This window comes from Leptopilina heterotoma, unplaced genomic scaffold (assembly GCF_015476425.1).
Source record: "Leptopilina heterotoma isolate Lh14 unplaced genomic scaffold, ASM1547642v1 Lhet_228, whole genome shotgun sequence".
In the NCBI taxonomy this organism is placed as follows: domain Eukaryota; kingdom Metazoa; phylum Arthropoda; class Insecta; order Hymenoptera; family Figitidae; genus Leptopilina; species Leptopilina heterotoma.
Genome location: NW_025110946.1, coordinates 5,009,269 through 5,029,030, shown reverse-complemented (window position 1 = coordinate 5,029,030; position 19,762 = coordinate 5,009,269). Strand labels below are relative to the sequence as shown.

Genomic DNA, 19,762 nt, shown 5'->3' with positions numbered 1-19,762 from the left:
CACGCATATGTAATAAAGATAAAAGGATGTGGAAGGGTTAATTAATGTAAACATTTGTAATACATTTAATACATTTATTTATTAAATAGGAAATTTTCACAATCATTATAAAAATCTTTCAATGTACAATCATTGTCAACTTCATCATTATTTTCTATATTATTACGTAGTTAGTGTTGCATTCGAGAATCTTTCCTTTCATAAAAGAAAAAAGACAGAACTTAGGTATTCATTTGTTTTCCATGTATTTTTAACGAGATTATCGTTTTTTTCGATTTTTTACGAGCGATTTCTCGCTCGAATGCAAATGTAGTACATTTGACGGTTGTATCAACCAATTTTGTAGATTACATACATTTTTACCAGCACAATTGCTAAAGCTATGTATGTGATTTGTGCATGTAGATGAACTATCTGCACTTAAACTTTTTAGCGACGGACATTAAAAATCATCTAAATTAAACACATTTAATGTATATTTTTCCAACCATTTTTGTATTTCTAATCCTTTTACATAAACGGTAGGTGTACCTATTTGTACTTCTTTTATTATAGGTTGTAATTCTTCATAAGGAATGTCACCAGCAGCCCAATCGATACCATGATAATTATTTGTAAGCCATCGATTCTCACATTTGTATCTTGCAGGCAATCGACTCCAGGCATATGGCGGCTCGAAGAGGTAGACCAAAGGATGAGCATCTTGTTGAAGTGGTAGAATCGCCAACTTTTTGATGACAAACTCGTTGTATGGTCTCTTGAAGCATTGAATATCTACGACGTACGCCATGGTATCTGAAATAGAATAATGGCTCAAGCCTTAGAGAGACGCTCTCTTTATAGCCTTTCCCCCACCACTCCAAATACCCCCACTACCGATGTCGTCTATGATTGGTCATTATTTCTACCAATCACGTTACTTTTTTAACAACGCCGCTGATTGGTGTATACTGTATAATGCGGTCGTGAATTATAAGGCAATATGCAGCTGTATTAGCTGGAAAATTTTCATTTGCTTCAAATTCCAATCGTACATCTACAGATGCTTGTTTTATAAATTCGTTTTGTTTTGAGCAATCAATAACAGCCAATGGTGCATAATCTTCAAAGTTATTTCTAGTTAATAAAGGTTCAGATTCTTTTCCATAGTAGGTTCGTTGAAAATTACAATACATTTCATATAGTATGAAAAATTTGTTTTGAGTAAAATTTAAATTTCCATAAGGATAGTAGTGTGAGTTTAAGAAAAGTTTAACATTGAGAAGATTACAGGCATCAAATAAATTTGCATACCTTCCTTGATCTTCTTTTCGATTTGTTTGAAAACCAAGAATAACATATAGTATGTAAATATTAGTGGAATATTTACATCAAAATATCCAGCATTATTTGTTACTCTACTATCATCATCATAAGGTAGATAACCAGCATTTTCAGAGTAAATCATTTGATTAGGTGTTTGAGAAATTAGATTTTTCATTGTGGTTGTAATACCAACATTTTTAGAGCGATCAATTTCAACACCATTTAATTCATAACGAATCTCATTAAACAGGTAGGAAATACCATTGCTAATTAACTTTGTATTAGTTACAAGCGTATTGTTTGGCTTAACAATTCTGCCAGTGACGTGTAGAGTACTTTTAGAGGGAAGAATGTACAAGTCTTGATGTTGAACTGCAATTCGAATCTCGTCACTGTTATTAAATGCTGATGACACGTATGGTTGATGTGCATGAATCTCATAGTGTGCCACAGAATTATCAAATTTAACTGGACTTAGAATGTTTAAAATTTCTTCCATTTTTGTTACAACAACAAATAAAAAGTATGTGAAAAATCAATTTTTTTCCTTGTTTTCTTGATAAACTCTTACGCCGAGCTGCTTCAGTAATAGTATGTTCTGAGATGTTAGTCTCTTGCGAACTGATTGATGAATGAATGACTTCTGACATGGCAACTCTTTAATATAGCTTCCACCAGTTTTTCTATGAAATACAATTCTCATTACGTTGATTTAACGTGTAATCGAATTGTTATAGTTTCACCTCTAAAATTTATTAAATCTCGGTCTTGATCAACGATTCTTACTTGAATATTATGTATTGTCTTCACGGCGATTGGAAGGTAAATGACGTGAGATGGAACTTCCACAATCTTATATCCAGCTCGTACAATTGGAAAAAATTCGTGAATTGTGTGTACCTTTTTATTATTTATGTATGCACCAGTAGTAATGTTACATTTAATTCTGATAGCATTTACCTCAAGAATAGCTACTGGTACATCTGACGTATGAGCCTTATTAGTTGTCAATATTCGTGGAGTAAATCCTAATAATTTACCAATTGAATCGTTTTGTTCAAAACTCACTTCAAGGCTGCTTGTTATTTCACTACGTAAAGTATTATTGTTAGGTTTGATTCTTAGAATTTCAGATCCATTTTCAATAGAGTTTTGAATATATTTTTCAATATCTTCAATTTCATAGCTTCCAGGGGGTATAGTAATCACTTTATCACCAATATAAAATTTATTTTTACCTTGATCAATATTAGGAATTAAATTGATGGTTAGTAATTCAACTAAGCCAAGTACATAATTTTTGTTAGATAATAATACTATCGGAGGAAAATATTCTGCCTCCAGGACAGATGAATTGCCTGAGATAGTCAGTGTAAAAGATTCTTCCATGTTGATGACTTTTTATAAACTGATTAGGTGGAATGACTTACAATCACTTATATAGAATATATTTTTGAGTTATTTCAAGCTGTCCACATAAGAATGTTAGACATAAATGACCACAATTAAAGCTATTATAATCTTGATAATTTTGATTATTATACTGTATTAAAGTATTATAACCTAAGTAATTGACAAGTTCATAGGGTGGTTAAAGATTACCAAAACTATCAAAGTATTCTACTTTATTATTAACTTTTTCATATGCAACCCAATGAGTTCCAGAACAATCGTTATCATCTAAATTAATAATAACTGATTCATTTTTTCGAGGACCTCTTATAGGTAATTCATTTCGCATGAAAACACCTCGAAAATGAGGAATTTTCACTTCTTTAGAATATTTAAGTAAGTCTAAATCTGTAAGTGCTCGTTGAGGCAGCTTTAAACTTTTTTTTGTACATCGTCTCTTAATACCTTGTCCTTTAACATATGGTTTCAAATGAAGTCCCAAACCTTGTCGGTATGGTTTTAAATGTAGACCTTTACCAAGTGCCACTGCTTCCAACTCTCTATTGTGACGCTGAGCTTCCTTCAACTGCTCTTTTGCTGCACTTGCATCATTAACAGCTTTTGCTACACCAGCAGCTCCCCCAGTAAGCGCTCCAAGTGCACTTGGACCAGCAAAAATGGGAATCAATGGTAACAGACCACCAACTTTTGATGGGACAGGTAGAATACAAGGTGTTAAAACCTTTTCTCTACCACCTGCTTTCCTTACAGCTTTTCGAGCTGTTTCAATAGCTGACTTTATTGTTAAACGAGCATCATTACCAGGAATTATTGACTTTCTTGCAGCATCAACAATTTTTCTAAGATTTACTCGTTTTTTTGATTTTATCTTCTTTACTCGTTTCTTTGACTTTGTCTTCTTCTTCTTTACTCCCATTCCAAATTTTGATTTTGCTTTCATAGCGTTTGTTATTGCGTTAGCTGCAGCTCTTTCACTATATCGTGCGTCTGGAGCAAATACACGTTGCCACGCTTTGTCAGCTAATACTCTATCAGCAGCGTTTCTTTCTTCAACGTTTTCTCGATTTTTCGAGTGAGCAATATCGTGCTCTTTACAAGCGGTGTCTAATGGATTAACACCTGGATCACCTCGGTCTAGACGTTTTGCTAACTTTGTGCCCGGTCCACAATATTGATAACCTGGCAAATGTAATTCAAATGGTAACTTGTTTATAAGTTTATTAACTAAGCCTTTTCCTCGAGAGTGATGATAATTAATCATACCTTACTCTGTGAAAGTTGAAATTAGAATGACTTGTGAGCTATATAAGCGCTGTATTCATACCTTTAGCGGCAGTCTAAATCAGGATGCGGTTCAAGGAACAACGTCACAAGCTGCCAGTCGTCAATCTAGACTCGATTGTTGAACAACAAGAGAAGAAAGTAAAGCGTCATGGTAGCTTGTTTTCCGGTAGTATTCGAGCTATTTTTTGTGGACCATAAAATTTTGGAAAGACAAATGTACTACTTTATTAATTTTACATCCTAATGGTCTTAGATTTGATAATATTTACTTATACTCAAAGTCTTTACATCAACCCAAGTATAAATTCTTGGAACAAGTTGTAAGTAATGTTGAAGGAGTAGAGTATTTACCATTTAGTGAGCATGAAGAAGTCATTACTCCTAAAGATGCAAAATGGAATTCAATATTTATATTTGATGTTATTGCTTGCGAGAAGCAAGATAATGTTAGGGCATTTTTTTGCATGGGTAGACATGTTGATGTTGATTCTTTTTATCTTTGTCAAACATATGCCCGCATTCCTAAACATTTAGTACGTGATAATGTTAATTTACTAGTTCTTTTTCGTCAAGATGAAAAAAATTTAAGGCATGTTTATGATGACCACGTTAATACTGACATGACATTTAATCAGTTTCGAGAACTATGTGCCACATGTTGGAATTTAAACAAGTATGGCTTTGTAGTAATTGATAAGGATTCTGATTTAAATGATGGAAGATATAGGAAAGGATTTGATAGCTTTGTAACACTAAATATAAGATCATCCCTAAAATATTGTTAGTTCAATATGAAACCTTGTAATAATAACATGTTTCATAAAGAAAAAGAATATCTTTATCAAAATGCTAAAGCTAGTGAGGCAATTAGGCGAAAACATCGTATGTTAAAATTAGGAAAAGAAGAAGCTGAAAATGTGCTGACTGAAACATTTAAACCGATAGTTCAACCCTTACAGAAAATTATCAACTTGACAGACAGTGAACATGAAAACTTTAAGACTGAAAATGTTAAGATTGAAAAGAAAGAGCAGAAGGAGGATGATAGCATAAACTATGAAAGTGAAACTGAAAAATCTCCAGATGATGATAAAATAAGTAATAAATTTCTATACTTATTAAATCATAATAGAAAGCAAAGTTTGGATTCAACATACGGCATACGTAAGCTAAGTGATGGATCACTTATGATTGGTGATTCACCAATAACTCTTGAAAATCAGTTTGTTAAAATTGGTGATAAACGATATCTTCAAACACCTGGATTACTTAAACTTTTATTCAAAAGTAAACCTACCAGATCGTTTATAAGTGAAGCTGATGAAAAAAACTATAAAGAGATTCTGATTGCTACTAATGCACACAAAAAGAAGTATAGTTCCTCTGAATCTATACGCACGGATGAGAGTTACAAGTATTTGAATTTTATATCTCAATTCTTCCCTCGAACACCTACCAAACAGCCATCTGTAAGCAGTAGTTTATTACTTAAATATATGATTACAAACAGAAATTTTCAACGAGAATATATCTATTGGGATGATCCGAATGATTTGGCTTCTCAAGATGCTGGAAATCCTAGTCACAATAATGAAATCATGTCTATCATTGAGGAACTACGTGAAGCTAAAATTATATATTAAGATGTGTTTTAGCAAATATCATTCATTTCAACAATGAGCATTGACGTGTTCGGACATCCTCTCAATCAAAGAGGAACAGCAAAACGAGGGCCTCCTGGAGTTGGTTTTAAACTTAATTCTCAAGGTAACTTTGACGTTGAAGGAAGAAAACTCTAATCTTGCTAACGCTGAAGAAGAAAACGACGCTGTCAATTTAAAACTTGTACGACATATGATAAAACACGAAGTGCGTTTATTGTATGAAGCTAGTGCCTCACTTAGATCAGAGGTGGACAATAACAACTTATTTCTAAAAGTTCTTGAAAACTCTATTACAGAAAAAATAAAAAATTTTGAAAAAGATATATGTAAATCAAGAATTATCTTATCGAACAGCTGAAATTATTAGTAAATTGGATACTCGCTTAAGTGCTGTCGAGAATGGACAACAAAAAATTAACAGTAGTGAATAAACTTCATACTCAGGCTAGAAAAAATTATCCTCGACGGCGAGTTGAAATGCGTGATGTTGATGAGACATGGCAAGCAGATTTAGTAGAAATGATACCTTATTCAAAAATAAATAAAGGTTTCAAGTATTTACTAACAGTTATAGACATATTTTCGAAATATGCTTGGGCTGTTCCAGTAAAGAGTAAAAGTGGAAAAGATGTTTTTCATGCAATGCAATCTATATTTGCTAAAAAACGCATACCAAAAAACTTGCATAGTGACAAAGGAATAGAATTTTATAACTCACAATTTGAAGAATTAATGAGAAAGCATAAAATAAATTTTTACTCAACATATAGTAATATGAAGGCTTTCATTGTTGAACGGTTTAATCGAACACTAAAAAGAAAAATGTAGATGCAATTTAGTTTGCGGGGAAATTACAATTGGTATGACATATTACCTACTCTTATTTCCAACTACAATAATACAAAACATAGAACAATTGGAATGAAGCCTAAAGATGTTACTTCAGAAGACGTTGAAATTTTAAAAGAACGATTCCTGAAGCTGAGAAAAATTCCTTTCAGACGACCAAAGTTTGAAATTGGTGACAAAGTTCGAGTAAGCAAATATAAAAATGTTTTCGAGAAAGGATATACACCCAATTGGACAACATAAATATTCACCGTGGATCAAGTTGTATCAACTCAACCAGTGACTTACTTCTTAAAGTAAAATATTCAGATATTTATCTTGTGGAAAAAATTCTCAAGACACGTGGAAACAGAGTTCTTGTCAAATGGCTTGGCTTTGATAATTCTCACAATACGTGGGAAGATAAAGCAAATGTATAATCTATTATTCGCAAATCGTCCCCAGTAACTTAACGCAAATGTCAATCAACCAGCAAATCAATCAAAGATTGATGTTAGCGTAAAACCTCTCTATAAATCAAAACTGCTTCTAACAACAGACCTTCACACTGCCAGTGCCAAATTTAATTAACATTAATTCAATAATTAATCAACAATGAATCAATAATGAATCAACTATGAATCAACAATGAATCAATAATGAATCAACAATGAATCAATAATGAATCAATAATGAATCAACAATGAATCAATAATGAATCAATAATGAATCAACAATGAATCAATAATGAATCAACAATGAATCAATAATGAATCAACTATGAATCAATAATGACTCAACTATGAATCAATAATGAATCAATAATGAATCAACTATGAATCAATAATGAATCAATTATGAATTAATAATGAATCAATATTAAATCAGTTGGCACTGGAATTGTGAAGGTCTGTTGTTGGAAGTAGTTTTGATTTATAAAGAGATTCTACGCTAACATTAATCTTTGATTGCTTTGCTGGTTGATTGGCATTTGCGTTAAGTTACTGGGGGCGATTTGCACATTTAAATTATATAAGTTTTAATCATATGTTATTATGTATATATGAAAGGATTTTTTAAATAATAAACACATCGAAATTGTATATAATTGTATTATTTATTAACAAACCTTCTATTTTTTACAATCACATTTTATAAATCATTCGTCGATTGTGGGAATCCTATAATGACCCCATGGAAGAGTGTCAGTTCTCTGGGGTAACAAGTACCGTTTATCATCATGCGGACTTAAGGCTACTTTAACTTGTTTGACTGTCTCTAAATTATGTAACCGTGACCTTATATTGTACTGCGTTCTGGTCTGAATTTCAAAATTGTTAAGGCATTGTACATAGTCATCAAATTTTATTGTCTTTTTGACGACTCCTGCTTTAATACCTTTTGCTTTCTTAACGAAATCCTCACCTTCAACGCGTATGCTATACATTTTACTCCGCAAGCCAACAAATTCGGTAACAATTGTACCATTGCATTCGTCCTTCATACGGCCGAGCACTTTTTTGTTGACTTGCGGCATGTCATACGCGTTGTCTGCGGAAAAATCAGATGTGTCAAACTTGTCAATGTCGTCTTTCATGTCTTTGTATATGTCTTGACATTTCACTTTGTACACTAGACTGTCTGTGTCCGTGTACAACAGTTTACATGCTCTACCATATTTCAGGAGCATGTAACTGTAGTGAAAGTCATAGACTAGCGTTTTCGAGATATCCAACACACTTAAACCCACATAAATCGGTTTATTGAGTAGGATCTCAGTCTTGCGCAGTTCGATGGCCACAAGGTCCTCATCGAAGATCGCTCGACTGTGAAAATTGGGTCGAGAGATGAGGGCTTCGGCACCATACCGACCGTACCAGTGTGTAACCAACTTAATGTCAACATGCTTGCGAACATTTTCCATGGTCTTGCCATACACTGCATTATTCATTAATTTGAATAAATTCTTTTCGAATTCATTTTTTGCAGTGGTTCGCATGGTAGTGTTATAATCTATGTAGGGTTTTAAACATTCGGATTGGTTTGAATTTAGGCACTCGGTGGATTTTTACGAGTTTCATACCGTTTCCGAGAGCCTGTTTTAATGCACGATAGTGTATAACATACTTCTCTTTAGACAGGGGAGTTGTAAGTAATTTCTCCTGCCTGGACATGGGGGGTTTTGCATTAGTTGTGCAAAAAGGCATGTCCTTATGAGAATCGTGCAGGCTCTCGGGATACTCGAGATCGACTTCTAAAATGTACCCGACTGAAGAGTCGTCGGGTACGTTAAAGTCAAACGCCTCGTCAGGGTTGGCAATCCACTTAAAACCACCAATTGGAAGTGCTTGTGTCATTGCCCAACCGTACAAATTATTGGCATCGAAATACATAATGTACTTTGGGTCTTGAGATGGATCAAACTGATCCATATAGGGATTGTTCGCTTTAGCATACCGGTTACAACACTGGCTAATGCCACCTCTGATACCCGACTCAATAAACATCATCATGTCTATGTCGGTTATAAGTTGCAATGCTATGCTTGTATATTTGAGCATAGCATCCCAAGTTAAACCGGGGGTAGTGTAATAGTGTGCTGGATTTAACCCGTACGCTTTTACACACTGTTCGCGAAAGTTTTCAAAGACATCGGCAAGTAATAATACATCAGTTTTCATATAAAGTTGAACGTAATCGTAAAGAGTTTGACAATTAAATTCAGGCCAGACTTTTTGCGCATGCTCATATTCATCATCCGTTACACCAGCGTCGTAAAGAGTACTATAAAATCTCTCTTTTGTTGGCAACTCTGTTTCATCGAGTTTACTTCGCGAATCAAAGTACTCGTAGGGGAAGATACCCTTTCGCGTTAACAATTTTATTTGTTCGCAATCCGTCACCGTACTGGCAAATACGGATTCAATAATTTTATATTCGTCAAGGTATGACGCTAGTTTCTCAAGAGATGCTGCCATGAATCGAAACGAGTCAATGAAGCGGAATTTAACCTCACTCCTCTTGATGTTTTTTGTAAAGGAGATATACGTCTCCTTGTTCAAGGGGAGAAGGTCAATTCGACCTTCAAAGCTTGTTGATACAGCATAAATTATAAAGTGTGCGTCATACCCGCTTAAATTGTGAAATACAATGGGTATGAGTTGGCACTCTTGATAATTTAAGTTGCACGATTCATGCGCAGCACCTCGGTATTTGCCAGTAAGATGACAGTGATCGCGAACTTTTTTAACACCCGCTAGTATATTCTTCTGACAAATATGGCACACGGTTGCATTCTTAAAATCAGCAATTTGCTGAGGAGTTAAGGCATCCATAGGTATAGGGTTTTTAAATACGTTATCAATTCTTTCCGCGAATTGCCTTAACTCGTCAGCAAACCACTTGGCAGGGTCTAACTCCTGCCTTAGACACGGTACATACATAGACATTGAGTCATCGAAGCTACATTTTACATAATAACCGATACTCAACAATTTATGACGCTGGAATATCTCGGTTTTACTTAAATTATCTGTATCTTCTTCAGCGGGAAGAAGTAAACTTTCACAGTCGGCATAAATGACAAAAGAAACTTTCTCCTTATTTACATAATTTTTAAAGGTAACTATATAATTTTCTGTTCTCGGTAGCTTAATGCGACAAACATTTTTTTGTTTACAATTTTCATCGTGCGCATTTAATCTTTCCGCAGATGAGAAGTAGTGTAAAAATCGGTCGCAGATATACTTTTTACATTTCTTTTTTGACAATTGATTTGACACTTGCCGCGATAAATCTTTAATCCAAATATAGTGGAAATTCATAAAGTCAATATCGTCGTCACAATTTACATTGTCATCGCATACACTTTTATCATCATACGAATCTACTACATGCAGTAGATTTACATGTTTCTCTCTCTTCTCTGCGGTCAGATGAAGAGGGTGGACGGAGAAATTACCATGCCATTTCGTAAGGCCGTAGACATTTACAGATATATTGTTTAACAATTCAAATTTCACAATACTTTTTAATGTTACAGGGAATTCTATACCCTTAAAATTCAATTCATTTTCGAATTTTTTATAAGTAGAAACATACTTAGTTACATTAGAATTTACGTGCGAGTATAAAGCTGACAGCACGGCCCACTTAAAAATTCTTTGTCATCGTTTTGTACATTGATACACGCTTTCTTATTCTTAATTTGTGTAGGTAGATTGATATACGAACTCGCACGCATTGGATTATACTTATTTACATTAATTTCTAATTTCACTATCGACACTAGGTTCCAGCTTGACCCCTTCTCATGGAACTCCTCGACCTTCCTCATGATTGGCTGCTTCATGTTTGATTCAAACCAGTCCTCCAATACGGTAGTCGGGAAGATGCTACTGGATTTGGCTGTGAATGGTATTGATTGAACCACTTCTTCTTCGTTCTGCACTCTTTTGAAGTTGGCTGTTAATACACCGTATACAACTATGGGGTAATTTTGTTTTAAAGCATCTTGAATGTGTTTTTTAAATAAAATGGCCGCATCATCCAAAAACGCACTTATGTCTAGGTGTACAATATTTAAAACAACATTCGTATACAGTCGACATTCAAATGCACTCTCACATTCAGCCCATCGCACGCGGTTATTAATGTTAGGGTCTTGTAGACCACCGCCCTCTATCGCTTGAGACTCGAACAATACTCGAAATCCCATTATGGATTGCAGAATGATCTGGCAACGACTTTTCTCATGCGTAAAGTACATGGATTTAAAAAGACCTGTCAGAACTTGTTCGTTGCGAGAACATTCTACAACCCACCGCGAAACAAAATCAATTTTATTGGCGCCATTGCTCAAACTCAATAGCAATTCGAGAGCATCCTTGATGAGTACAATCGTGAGCTCACATTTATCAAGGATGGTGCCATAATTAGGACGCTTCGCTGGTTCTACGTTACCGGTAAACTTTCGTTTGCCAGGCATTCTCAAAAACAAAAAAATCAATATCACAAAAAAGTATTAATAACAAAAATAATGAATAAGACAAAACAATAATACTAAAAATATAAAAACGCACTTACAAAACTAATACACTTAAAAGCTAAATTACAATCTAAGAGAACACAAGAAAAGAACAATAAAACGCTTACAAACTAAATCCTAATCTAAGTGAACGTAGAAAAAGAACAATACAATAAAAACGCTTACAAAATAAATTCTAATCTAAGAGAACTCAAAAAATAATGACAAGTAAAAGTTGGAATACTGTAATCAGTGTTAGCTTAGCTATGTCTACTCTGCGTGAGCTCACAGATTCCAATGATAAATTTGCTCTTGAAACTCTCATTTATAGTCTGAAATCCCCACTCTAATACCCAAAAATCCCCACCACTACCTTTGCGCATGCGCAGACCTTTTACCCCCCCCCCTCATAATTTTCACGCAAGCGTAGTAGACTATTTACCCCACTCTTAGTTTTCACGCATGCACAGCAGACAATTTATCCCCACTCTTAATTTTCACGCAAGCGTAGTAGACTATTTACCCCACTCATAATTTTCACGCATGCGCAGTAGACTATTTACCCCACTCTTAGTTTTCACGCATGCACAGCAGACAATTTATCCACACTCATACTTTTCACGCATGCGCAGCAGACTATTTACCCTACTCATAATTTTCACGCATGCGCAGTAGACTATTTACCCCACTCTTAGTTTTCACTCATGCGCAATAAAATATACTCCAGCTCAATAGAAGTTAACGGAGACACGTCCATACAAGTTTTATACATGTCTAGACTTGTATATTCTATACAAGCGCAAACCTTAAAAGTATAGATCTAACTACCTATATACTACATTATAAAAATCAGAACAACATATAATATATTATAATTATTATTTCTAAACATAAAATTACAAAAGATTTTTAGAAAAAAGACTACATTTAGTCGTCGTTGTAGTTGTCGTCATAATTTTAATCGGCGTCAACGTCACATGACCTTTTCGATGACGATGGTAATTAATGTGATGATGACGATGACGTCTTTCCTTCACTTTCCTCTCCGGAAGTTGACCGCTCACCCAGGAGTTGGGGGACTCCGCCATCGGTGCAGCCGGCCTCTCCTCTATCGGTGGCGTTCCTGCTCGTTGCCATGGATCCTGTGGAGAGGTCAGTGAAATTAAGGGAAAAGTCAAATAATTTTATTTCAAAGAAATTTTAATTCAATTGTTCAAAGATACTTCAATTTTTTAAATAAGTTTTATTAAAAAATAAACACATTAATTAAAATTTTCTTTAAATTAATACAAATTTTAAATAATGTTATTTAAAATTCGGATAAAATTTTGCATTTTCATAAAAATAATACAATTTGTTGGGACGGTATCAATTTCCCACAATTCAAATGTATATAGGAAAACTGAATAAGTTAAAATGCATACGAGAAAACTATATACAAGTAAATTTAAAAAATAAAATCATTAAATTATGTACTTTTGATTCACAGTCAGCGAAATGAGCAACTCAAAAAAAGAACAAAATTATTCAAGGCAACCATTTAAATTTTTATATCTCAATTTTTTATTGGATTTTTAATTTCTTTAGACTTTTTGATCAGGACGAAAAATCCAAAAAGTAAGATTCTGAAATTGAAAAGTTCAGCATCTGTACTCCAATTGAACGCAGCAGCAGTGCCACTGTGTGATAGGTGTCGTGCTAAAATGTGAAACGGATTTTGACTTTGGCTTGAGGTACAGATGTTGTACTTCAAATGCTACTGTTTAGAAGTACAGTATCTGTCGATCGCTATGAAATAGATCCTGTACTAATTAGTTCGTACCGCCGCCGCGCTGCTTGAGCATAGTATCTGAACTATGAATGACACCAACTGAATAAAATTAAGAACAGGCACTGACACGCATTTTACACGGCCGGTGTTTGTCACAGTACGGATTCTGTGCTTTTCTTCTCTCAGTGCAGTTTAAATTTGTACAGTTTTTTTAATTTAATTATTGAATTGAAATTTTAATTGAATTTTTAAAATAATTTTATTAAAAAATTATAAAATTAATTGAAATTTTGTGAAACTGTCTTAAAAATATTACATAAAAATAATACAATTTGTTAAAAAAAATTTATTAGAAATTAAAAAAAACCAAAGTCTCAAATATTTTTTATTTAATAATTTATAAATAATTGAATTGATTTATACAAAAAGTTACAATTACAATTTTTATTAATTAGTAAATTTTAAAATGATTTAAATTAGGTAATTTTTTTAATAAAAGTCTCGAAAAATTTTATTTAAAATTCTAAAAATTTAAGTTTTTAAAATATTTTAATTTTGTTATTATTAATTAAATTGTAGATAATTGAAAATTTATAAACAAGTAATTGGAAGTTTGTAAAATAATTTTAATTTCCTAATTCTATTAAAATTTATTGAATTTTTAAAGAGTTTAATTGTAATTTTTAAAAATAACACAGCCACACAAAAAAAAAGTTCTGATCTAGGGGTCTCACTATGTAGACTTTATGTTTTTTGGGTCGCTGAATCCGAATCCGAGGTCCATTTAAACCTATCAGATCAGGATTTTGACATAACCTCAAAAAACCAATATGGCGGACACGTTTTTGAAAAGTTCATCGGATTCGCTTGAAATTCGTTACTCGGGGGTTTTTGGGGTCGCTGATTACGAATTTGAAGTCTGATTTCAAAAATTCAAAATGGCGGTTCCAATATGGCGGACACGTTTTTGAAAAATTCATCGGATTCGCTTGAAATTTGTTACTCGGGGGTTTTTGGGGTCGCTGATTACGAATCTGATGTCGGTTTTTCAAAATTCACAATGACACAGACATATTGGATCCGCCATTTTGAATTTTTGAAATCTGACTTCAAATTTGTAATCAGCGACCCCAAAAACCCCAGAGTTACAAATTTCAAGCGAATCCGATGAATTTTTCAAAAACGTGTTCGCCATATTTGATCCGCCATTTTGAATTTTTGAAATCAGACTTCAAATTCGTAATCAGCGACCCCAAAAACCCCCGAGTAACGAATTTCAAGCGAATCCGATGAACTTTTCAAAAATGTGTCCGCCATATTGGTTTTTTGAGGTTATGTCAAAATCCTGATCTGATGGGGTTAAATGGACCTCGGATTCGGATTCAGCGACCCAAAAAACATAAAGTCTACATAGTGAGACCCCCAGATCAGAACTTTTTTTTTGTGTGGGTGTGTAATAGACAGAAGTTTGATACAGTAACAAATTTTATTTTTAGCTGTTTCAATTTTTTAAAGCGGGATCAGGGAAAAAGTCAAAATTGTATCGAGAAAATCTACACTTTTTGTTAGAATTGACCAATCATAATAGAGAAAGTAATGTTATTTCGAACATAGTATACGTTTAGTTAACCATGGCTTATAACATGTTGGTGGAACGCATAGGCGTTTAAAGTCAACTTAACAGCGCCTTTAACTTTAGAATGTTTTTGTTTTATTCTCCTTCACTATAATTTTTATAGTTTTTAAAAGTATATATATATTTTCTAATAAGTATTTAACTTGGTCAACAGCTCAATATCGTTTTAGTACTATTATATAATGTAACATGCATGTTTTGGAGTGCTGAGTGTATTTGAGGTGGTGAGGCGTGATAATGACATACTGCGTGTTGAGTTCCGATAGCGACTGTATCACTCGTATAGCAACGAACGTTGGTCAGTGTCCAATTTTTTCACTCACTCACGCGTCACCCACAACATAATGAGGTATTCACTTTCCATCTCACTCCCATTTCTCACGTTCCAAAGAGAACTAGCTTCACAACCCTCCTGCCAGATTCCCTATCTATCAAGTCTACAGCTTCGTTATAACCATATCTTGCCACGGTATCCTCGTGGACCCTTTTTGCTAGATGACCTATTACATCAATCTGTGATCAGATTGAAGAGATGGAATTAGAATAATATTAAAGTCTAAATTTTAATTATTGAAAATCTACTATTAAAATGGTGAAGAGTTTTCCTCTGTATTATTATCCTGTATTATTATTCCTCTGTATTATCATGAATTGGTACTTTCCGGACAGGAATGGTCCCTGTACTAATTTTTTTTCGTTTAGACAGTACTCTTTGCTTTCTAGACAGGAACTATTCCTGTCCGGAAAGGACTCAGTAATGTCTTAGATATTAACAAAACAGACAGTAGTGAACAAGAGACACATTGTTTTTGAGCTATAGTAAAGCGGTCACTTGGAAAAAATTTTCCAGCAAGTTTAGTTACTTTTATTATTTATTTTTTTACATTAATTAATTAAATTTATAATAATAGATAAATCCTACATAAAAGTAAATAAAAACTGTTGAGAAATTTTAATATTTTATTGTAACTTTAAAGTAGAAGCATGTCCACGTGTACGATATCAGACATCCGAAATTAGCATTAAAAGACGTTTAAATAAAATTCTTATCCATTCTATTTTTTTCTACGGACACTTAACAATCTAGATTGTTGCTACTGTGTCACAATAGTCTTTTTTTGAAGACACTGTGCTTACATTGAATCTGCTTACTTTTTATGTCTAAATGAGACTGCACGTATATTTTTACTATTAATTAGAATTCATTGACTCTAATTACATAAATGTTCAATACATAAAAGAAATTTAAAATGGGGGATTAAAACTGTCGGACCTAAAATGTCGAAAAAAAATTTTCTTTTTGTCCTACCTGCACGGAAAGTATGCGTCATTTCGAGCACTTAGAGCGGGCGCAAAGTAACTCATTCCCACCCAGGGGTAGGGGAAGCGGGCGCAAATTATTTTGCGCCAGCATGTTAATTATTCCATTTTCTTATTAAAATGCGACATTTTCGACTTTCTTTTTATGTTGACTATAAACATGCAAACATTTTCAACTTGTTTTATTTTGTCTATAAAAATGTGCAATTTTTTTGCGATTTCTATAACAAAAATTATGACACATTTGGTTTTTTTCCCATTTCGTTTGTAAAAATTGTCAATTTTAAACGTTCTTGTTTCAGTTTTGTTTACTTATTAATTAGTACGTTCTAAATAGATAATTACTATATTTCCAGAATACATTATTTTCTTATTTCTATACTAAAACTTCTATCATTATAGACTTCAAAGTGTTAACATTTATATAGGGTTTAATTTTTAACTAATATGTGTGATACGAAAATAATTATTAATTTACCAGATCCACTCGAAAATCGTTACTTTAGGGTTTTCGGGGTCGCTGAAAACGAATATAATGTCGGTATACTCTTTTGATCCTTGTTGAAATCTAAATTTGTCCTAGTTCTGGATTGCCACAGTCTGGAATTTCCGACCACAGTTGTCACAGCATGATTCAGTAACCTATTTAAAAAATTTGGACTTATTTTGCCCTTTTCTCCAACAATTGAGGCATACTCTAGGGGGAGGATCAATTGTTGGGTCCGTTGGAATAGAGATCAAGTCATCAAACATGACTAATGTTTTCTTCCTTGGTAATGCTTCCCCAGTCATAATTGGTGAATTCATATATGATTCTTCATTTTCCCTAGTCAAAGCAACTTCCTTGTTAATTGGTCTAATAGGTGGTCCAGGAAGAGTCGTGGAACAAGATTAAATCAGATCATCATCATTCGGATAAACTATATCTTCTTTCCTTATGAAATGTTTTTGATTTTCGATTTCAATGGCTTGTAGTTCCTTAAATTTTTGCACTTCTATTGATGTTTGGGGTTCCAAGAATTTGACAAATCGATCCAATTCTTCGACAGCCAGCCTACTACTATATTCTTCCCAGCTCTTATCACTTCTACGTCGCAGATTTCCTCTATCATTTTTAGTTCATACTATCTTTGTTGCCTTTACCACCTCCGCAGTTGAAATTTCTGGTATTTTGTCCTTCCCTAAGTAAATTTTAGTTTGACGAGGTATAGTACCACATGGTCCCACTTTGACCGTTTCTTTGATTGGGAAATCATCTGGTACCACCAATTTCCATCTATCTTCATCACCAATGATAAAAGGGTCACTGCGATGACGGTAAAAAAGGTAATTTTCAATTCTCTAACCAGGAAATCGGCTTGCAAATTTTCTGATCATTTCCCGTCGTCTGATGTACCACTGATCCTCAATAATCTCGAAAGCATCAATCAATTCGTCATCTTCGGTCATTCTTGATAATGCATCTGGAACTTGGTTCAATGTACCCTTTCTGTGAATAATCTCAAAGTCCCAGTTCTGCATCTCCAAAGCCCATCTTGCCAGTCGCTCAGTCAGATCCTTTAAATTCTTCAGCCACTTCAAAGCTGAATGGTCAGTAATGGCCTTGAATTTATATCCTTCAATGTAAGGTCTAAACTTTTTTATAGACCAAAGTAGTGCTAGGCACTCCTTTTCCGTCACAGAATAGTTCCTTTCAGCCCCGGTCAACACACGGCATCAAATTCCTGAGTCAGAACGGCGCCAAGGGCATAACTACTTGCATCACACTGGATTGTGAAAGGCAAATTGAAGTTAGGGCGAGCGAGTGCTGGTGCTGTCGTCAATTTCATTTTTAAAGTGTCAAGGGCTTCCTGTTGTTCATCTCCCCATTCCCATGGTTGTCCTTTATGCAGCATCTTAAAAAGTGGCAATCTGATCTCACTGTCATTTTTGATGAACCTTGAATACCATCCAACTATTCCTAGAAATTTCCTTAGTTGTTTGACATTTGTAGGCGGTGGATAGCTTCGTACTGCTTCAGTCTTCTCTGGATCTGGTTGTAATCCTTCCTCGTCTAATAAATATCCCAAATATCGGACTTGTAAACATCCAAATTCACACTTATCAGGATTAACAGCCAGATTTGCTTTCCTAAGTTCCTCTAAAACAAATTCTAATCTTTTTATATGTTTGTCAAAGTTGTCCGTCACGATGATGATATCATCAAGATATCCGAACACATAAGGTTCAACTTCTGGCCCAAAAGGAGAGTCAATCAGTCTCTGAAATGTGCTTGAAGCATTTACCAGTCCATAAGGCATTCGGTAGTATTGGCAAAGTCCTGATCCAGGGATAGCAAAAGCTGTATACTTTTTGCTTTCTTGGGATAATAGAATTTGGTGATAGGCTAGCGTCAAGTCAATTTTTGAGATGTATCAATTTTTTCTCAATTTGTCCAAAATGGAGTCAATGGTCGGTAATGGGTACATGTCCTTTATTGTGACCTTATTCACGTCTCTGAAGTCAAAACATTATCGAAAATCACCATTCCCTCTAGGCGTCAAAACTGGAGCTGTCCTCCAATTGCTGCATGATGGCTCGATTACTTTTTTCTTATACAGTTCTGCTGTATTTTTCTGTGACCAAGTAATCATTATTGGCGACATACGTCTTTGTCTGTGTTAAACAGGGGTTTCGTCAGTTACCCTGATGTGATGTTCAGTCAAGTTGGTCATTGGTAGTTCTTTCGATGGCGGTAGTACTAATCTTCTCACCAGGTCTTGAATAATATTCTTTGTTTTTCCGTCAACGCAGAGATACCAGCACATTCAGCATAAATTTCTTCTTTATCCTCGATAACATACTTGACACAGAATACATGTCAATCACCATCAAATACTCTTCAGAGACCAGGTCCGAGTTGAACTTCCATATTCCAGGCTTTACAAAAGTCAATGCCCAGAATAATGTCTTGTGTAACTAAACTGAGAACTTTAACGTCAAACTGTTTTGAATGTCCGTCTAAAGTTATATTCAGTTTCAATAACCCTGCTGTCTCTGTCTTGCCATCAATCGCGCTTCTTATTGAGGCATTGCATGGCTGTAGTCGATTCCTATATGGCTTTGCCACTCTGTCGCTGATCACAGATATCATCGCTCCAGGGTCAAAAAGTGCCTCATAAGAATTGTTGCCGATGTGCATTCGAAAAAAGTATCGATTTTCCAGTCGGCTTCCGTCTACATCCTTGTCAATATCAAGCATTTTCTTTTTAGATGGTGGGGGAACATATCTGTCATCCAAGTCTTTAACTTTTTCATATTGTCGTAGATTTTTTTCTAATTTAGTCAATGATTCTAAACTCGATGAGTCAAATTATCTGCGGTAGGTGGGCGTAAGGCCTTTATAAGCAATCTTTTCTCCTTTAGCTTGTGTTCTAGCCCTAAGTTCGTCAATCACCTCGTCGTCGTCAACTGTTGTCAAAAATTCACGACGAAATGCTCTCTTGAACAACTTCCATGTGTCAATTTCTCGTCTA

At 34.3% G+C, this 19,762-nt stretch overlaps 3 protein-coding genes across 3 annotated transcripts in view; 2 read left to right on the top strand and 1 right to left on the bottom strand.

The window, feature by feature from the left end:
• LOC122502398 (CUGBP Elav-like family member 4) overlaps positions 1–19,762 on the top strand; it is an 829,562-nt gene that overhangs the window by 30,034 nt on the left and 779,766 nt on the right. The window lies entirely within an intron of this gene.
• LOC122502408 lies at positions 4,794–5,645 on the top strand. The gene has a single exon (XM_043612440.1). It carries the CDS (start codon positions 4,794–4,796, stop codon positions 5,643–5,645), a length of 852 nt encoding a protein of 283 aa, XP_043468375.1.
• On the bottom strand, positions 7,654–9,829 carry LOC122502407. Its single transcript, XM_043612439.1, has 2 exons — positions 8,578–9,829; positions 7,654–8,432 (listed from the first exon to the last, which is right to left on the bottom strand). The coding sequence occupies exons 1-2, from the start codon at positions 9,827–9,829 to the stop codon at positions 7,654–7,656; spliced, it is 2,031 nt and encodes a 676-aa protein (XP_043468374.1).

Bases quoted from the DNA above. Each gene is read 5' to 3' on its own strand.
- LOC122502408 (XM_043612440.1), top strand. From the start codon at position 4,794: ATGAAACCTTGTAATAATAACATGTTTCATAAAGAAAAAGAATATCTT.
- LOC122502407 (XM_043612439.1), bottom strand. From the start codon at position 9,829: ATGGATGCCTTAACTCCTCAGCAAATTGCTGATTTTAAGAATGCAACC. The intron at 8,433-8,577 runs GTATGAAACTCG...TGAATAATGCAG, and splicing joins AAAACAGGCTCTCGGAAACG to TGTATGGCAAGACCATGGAA.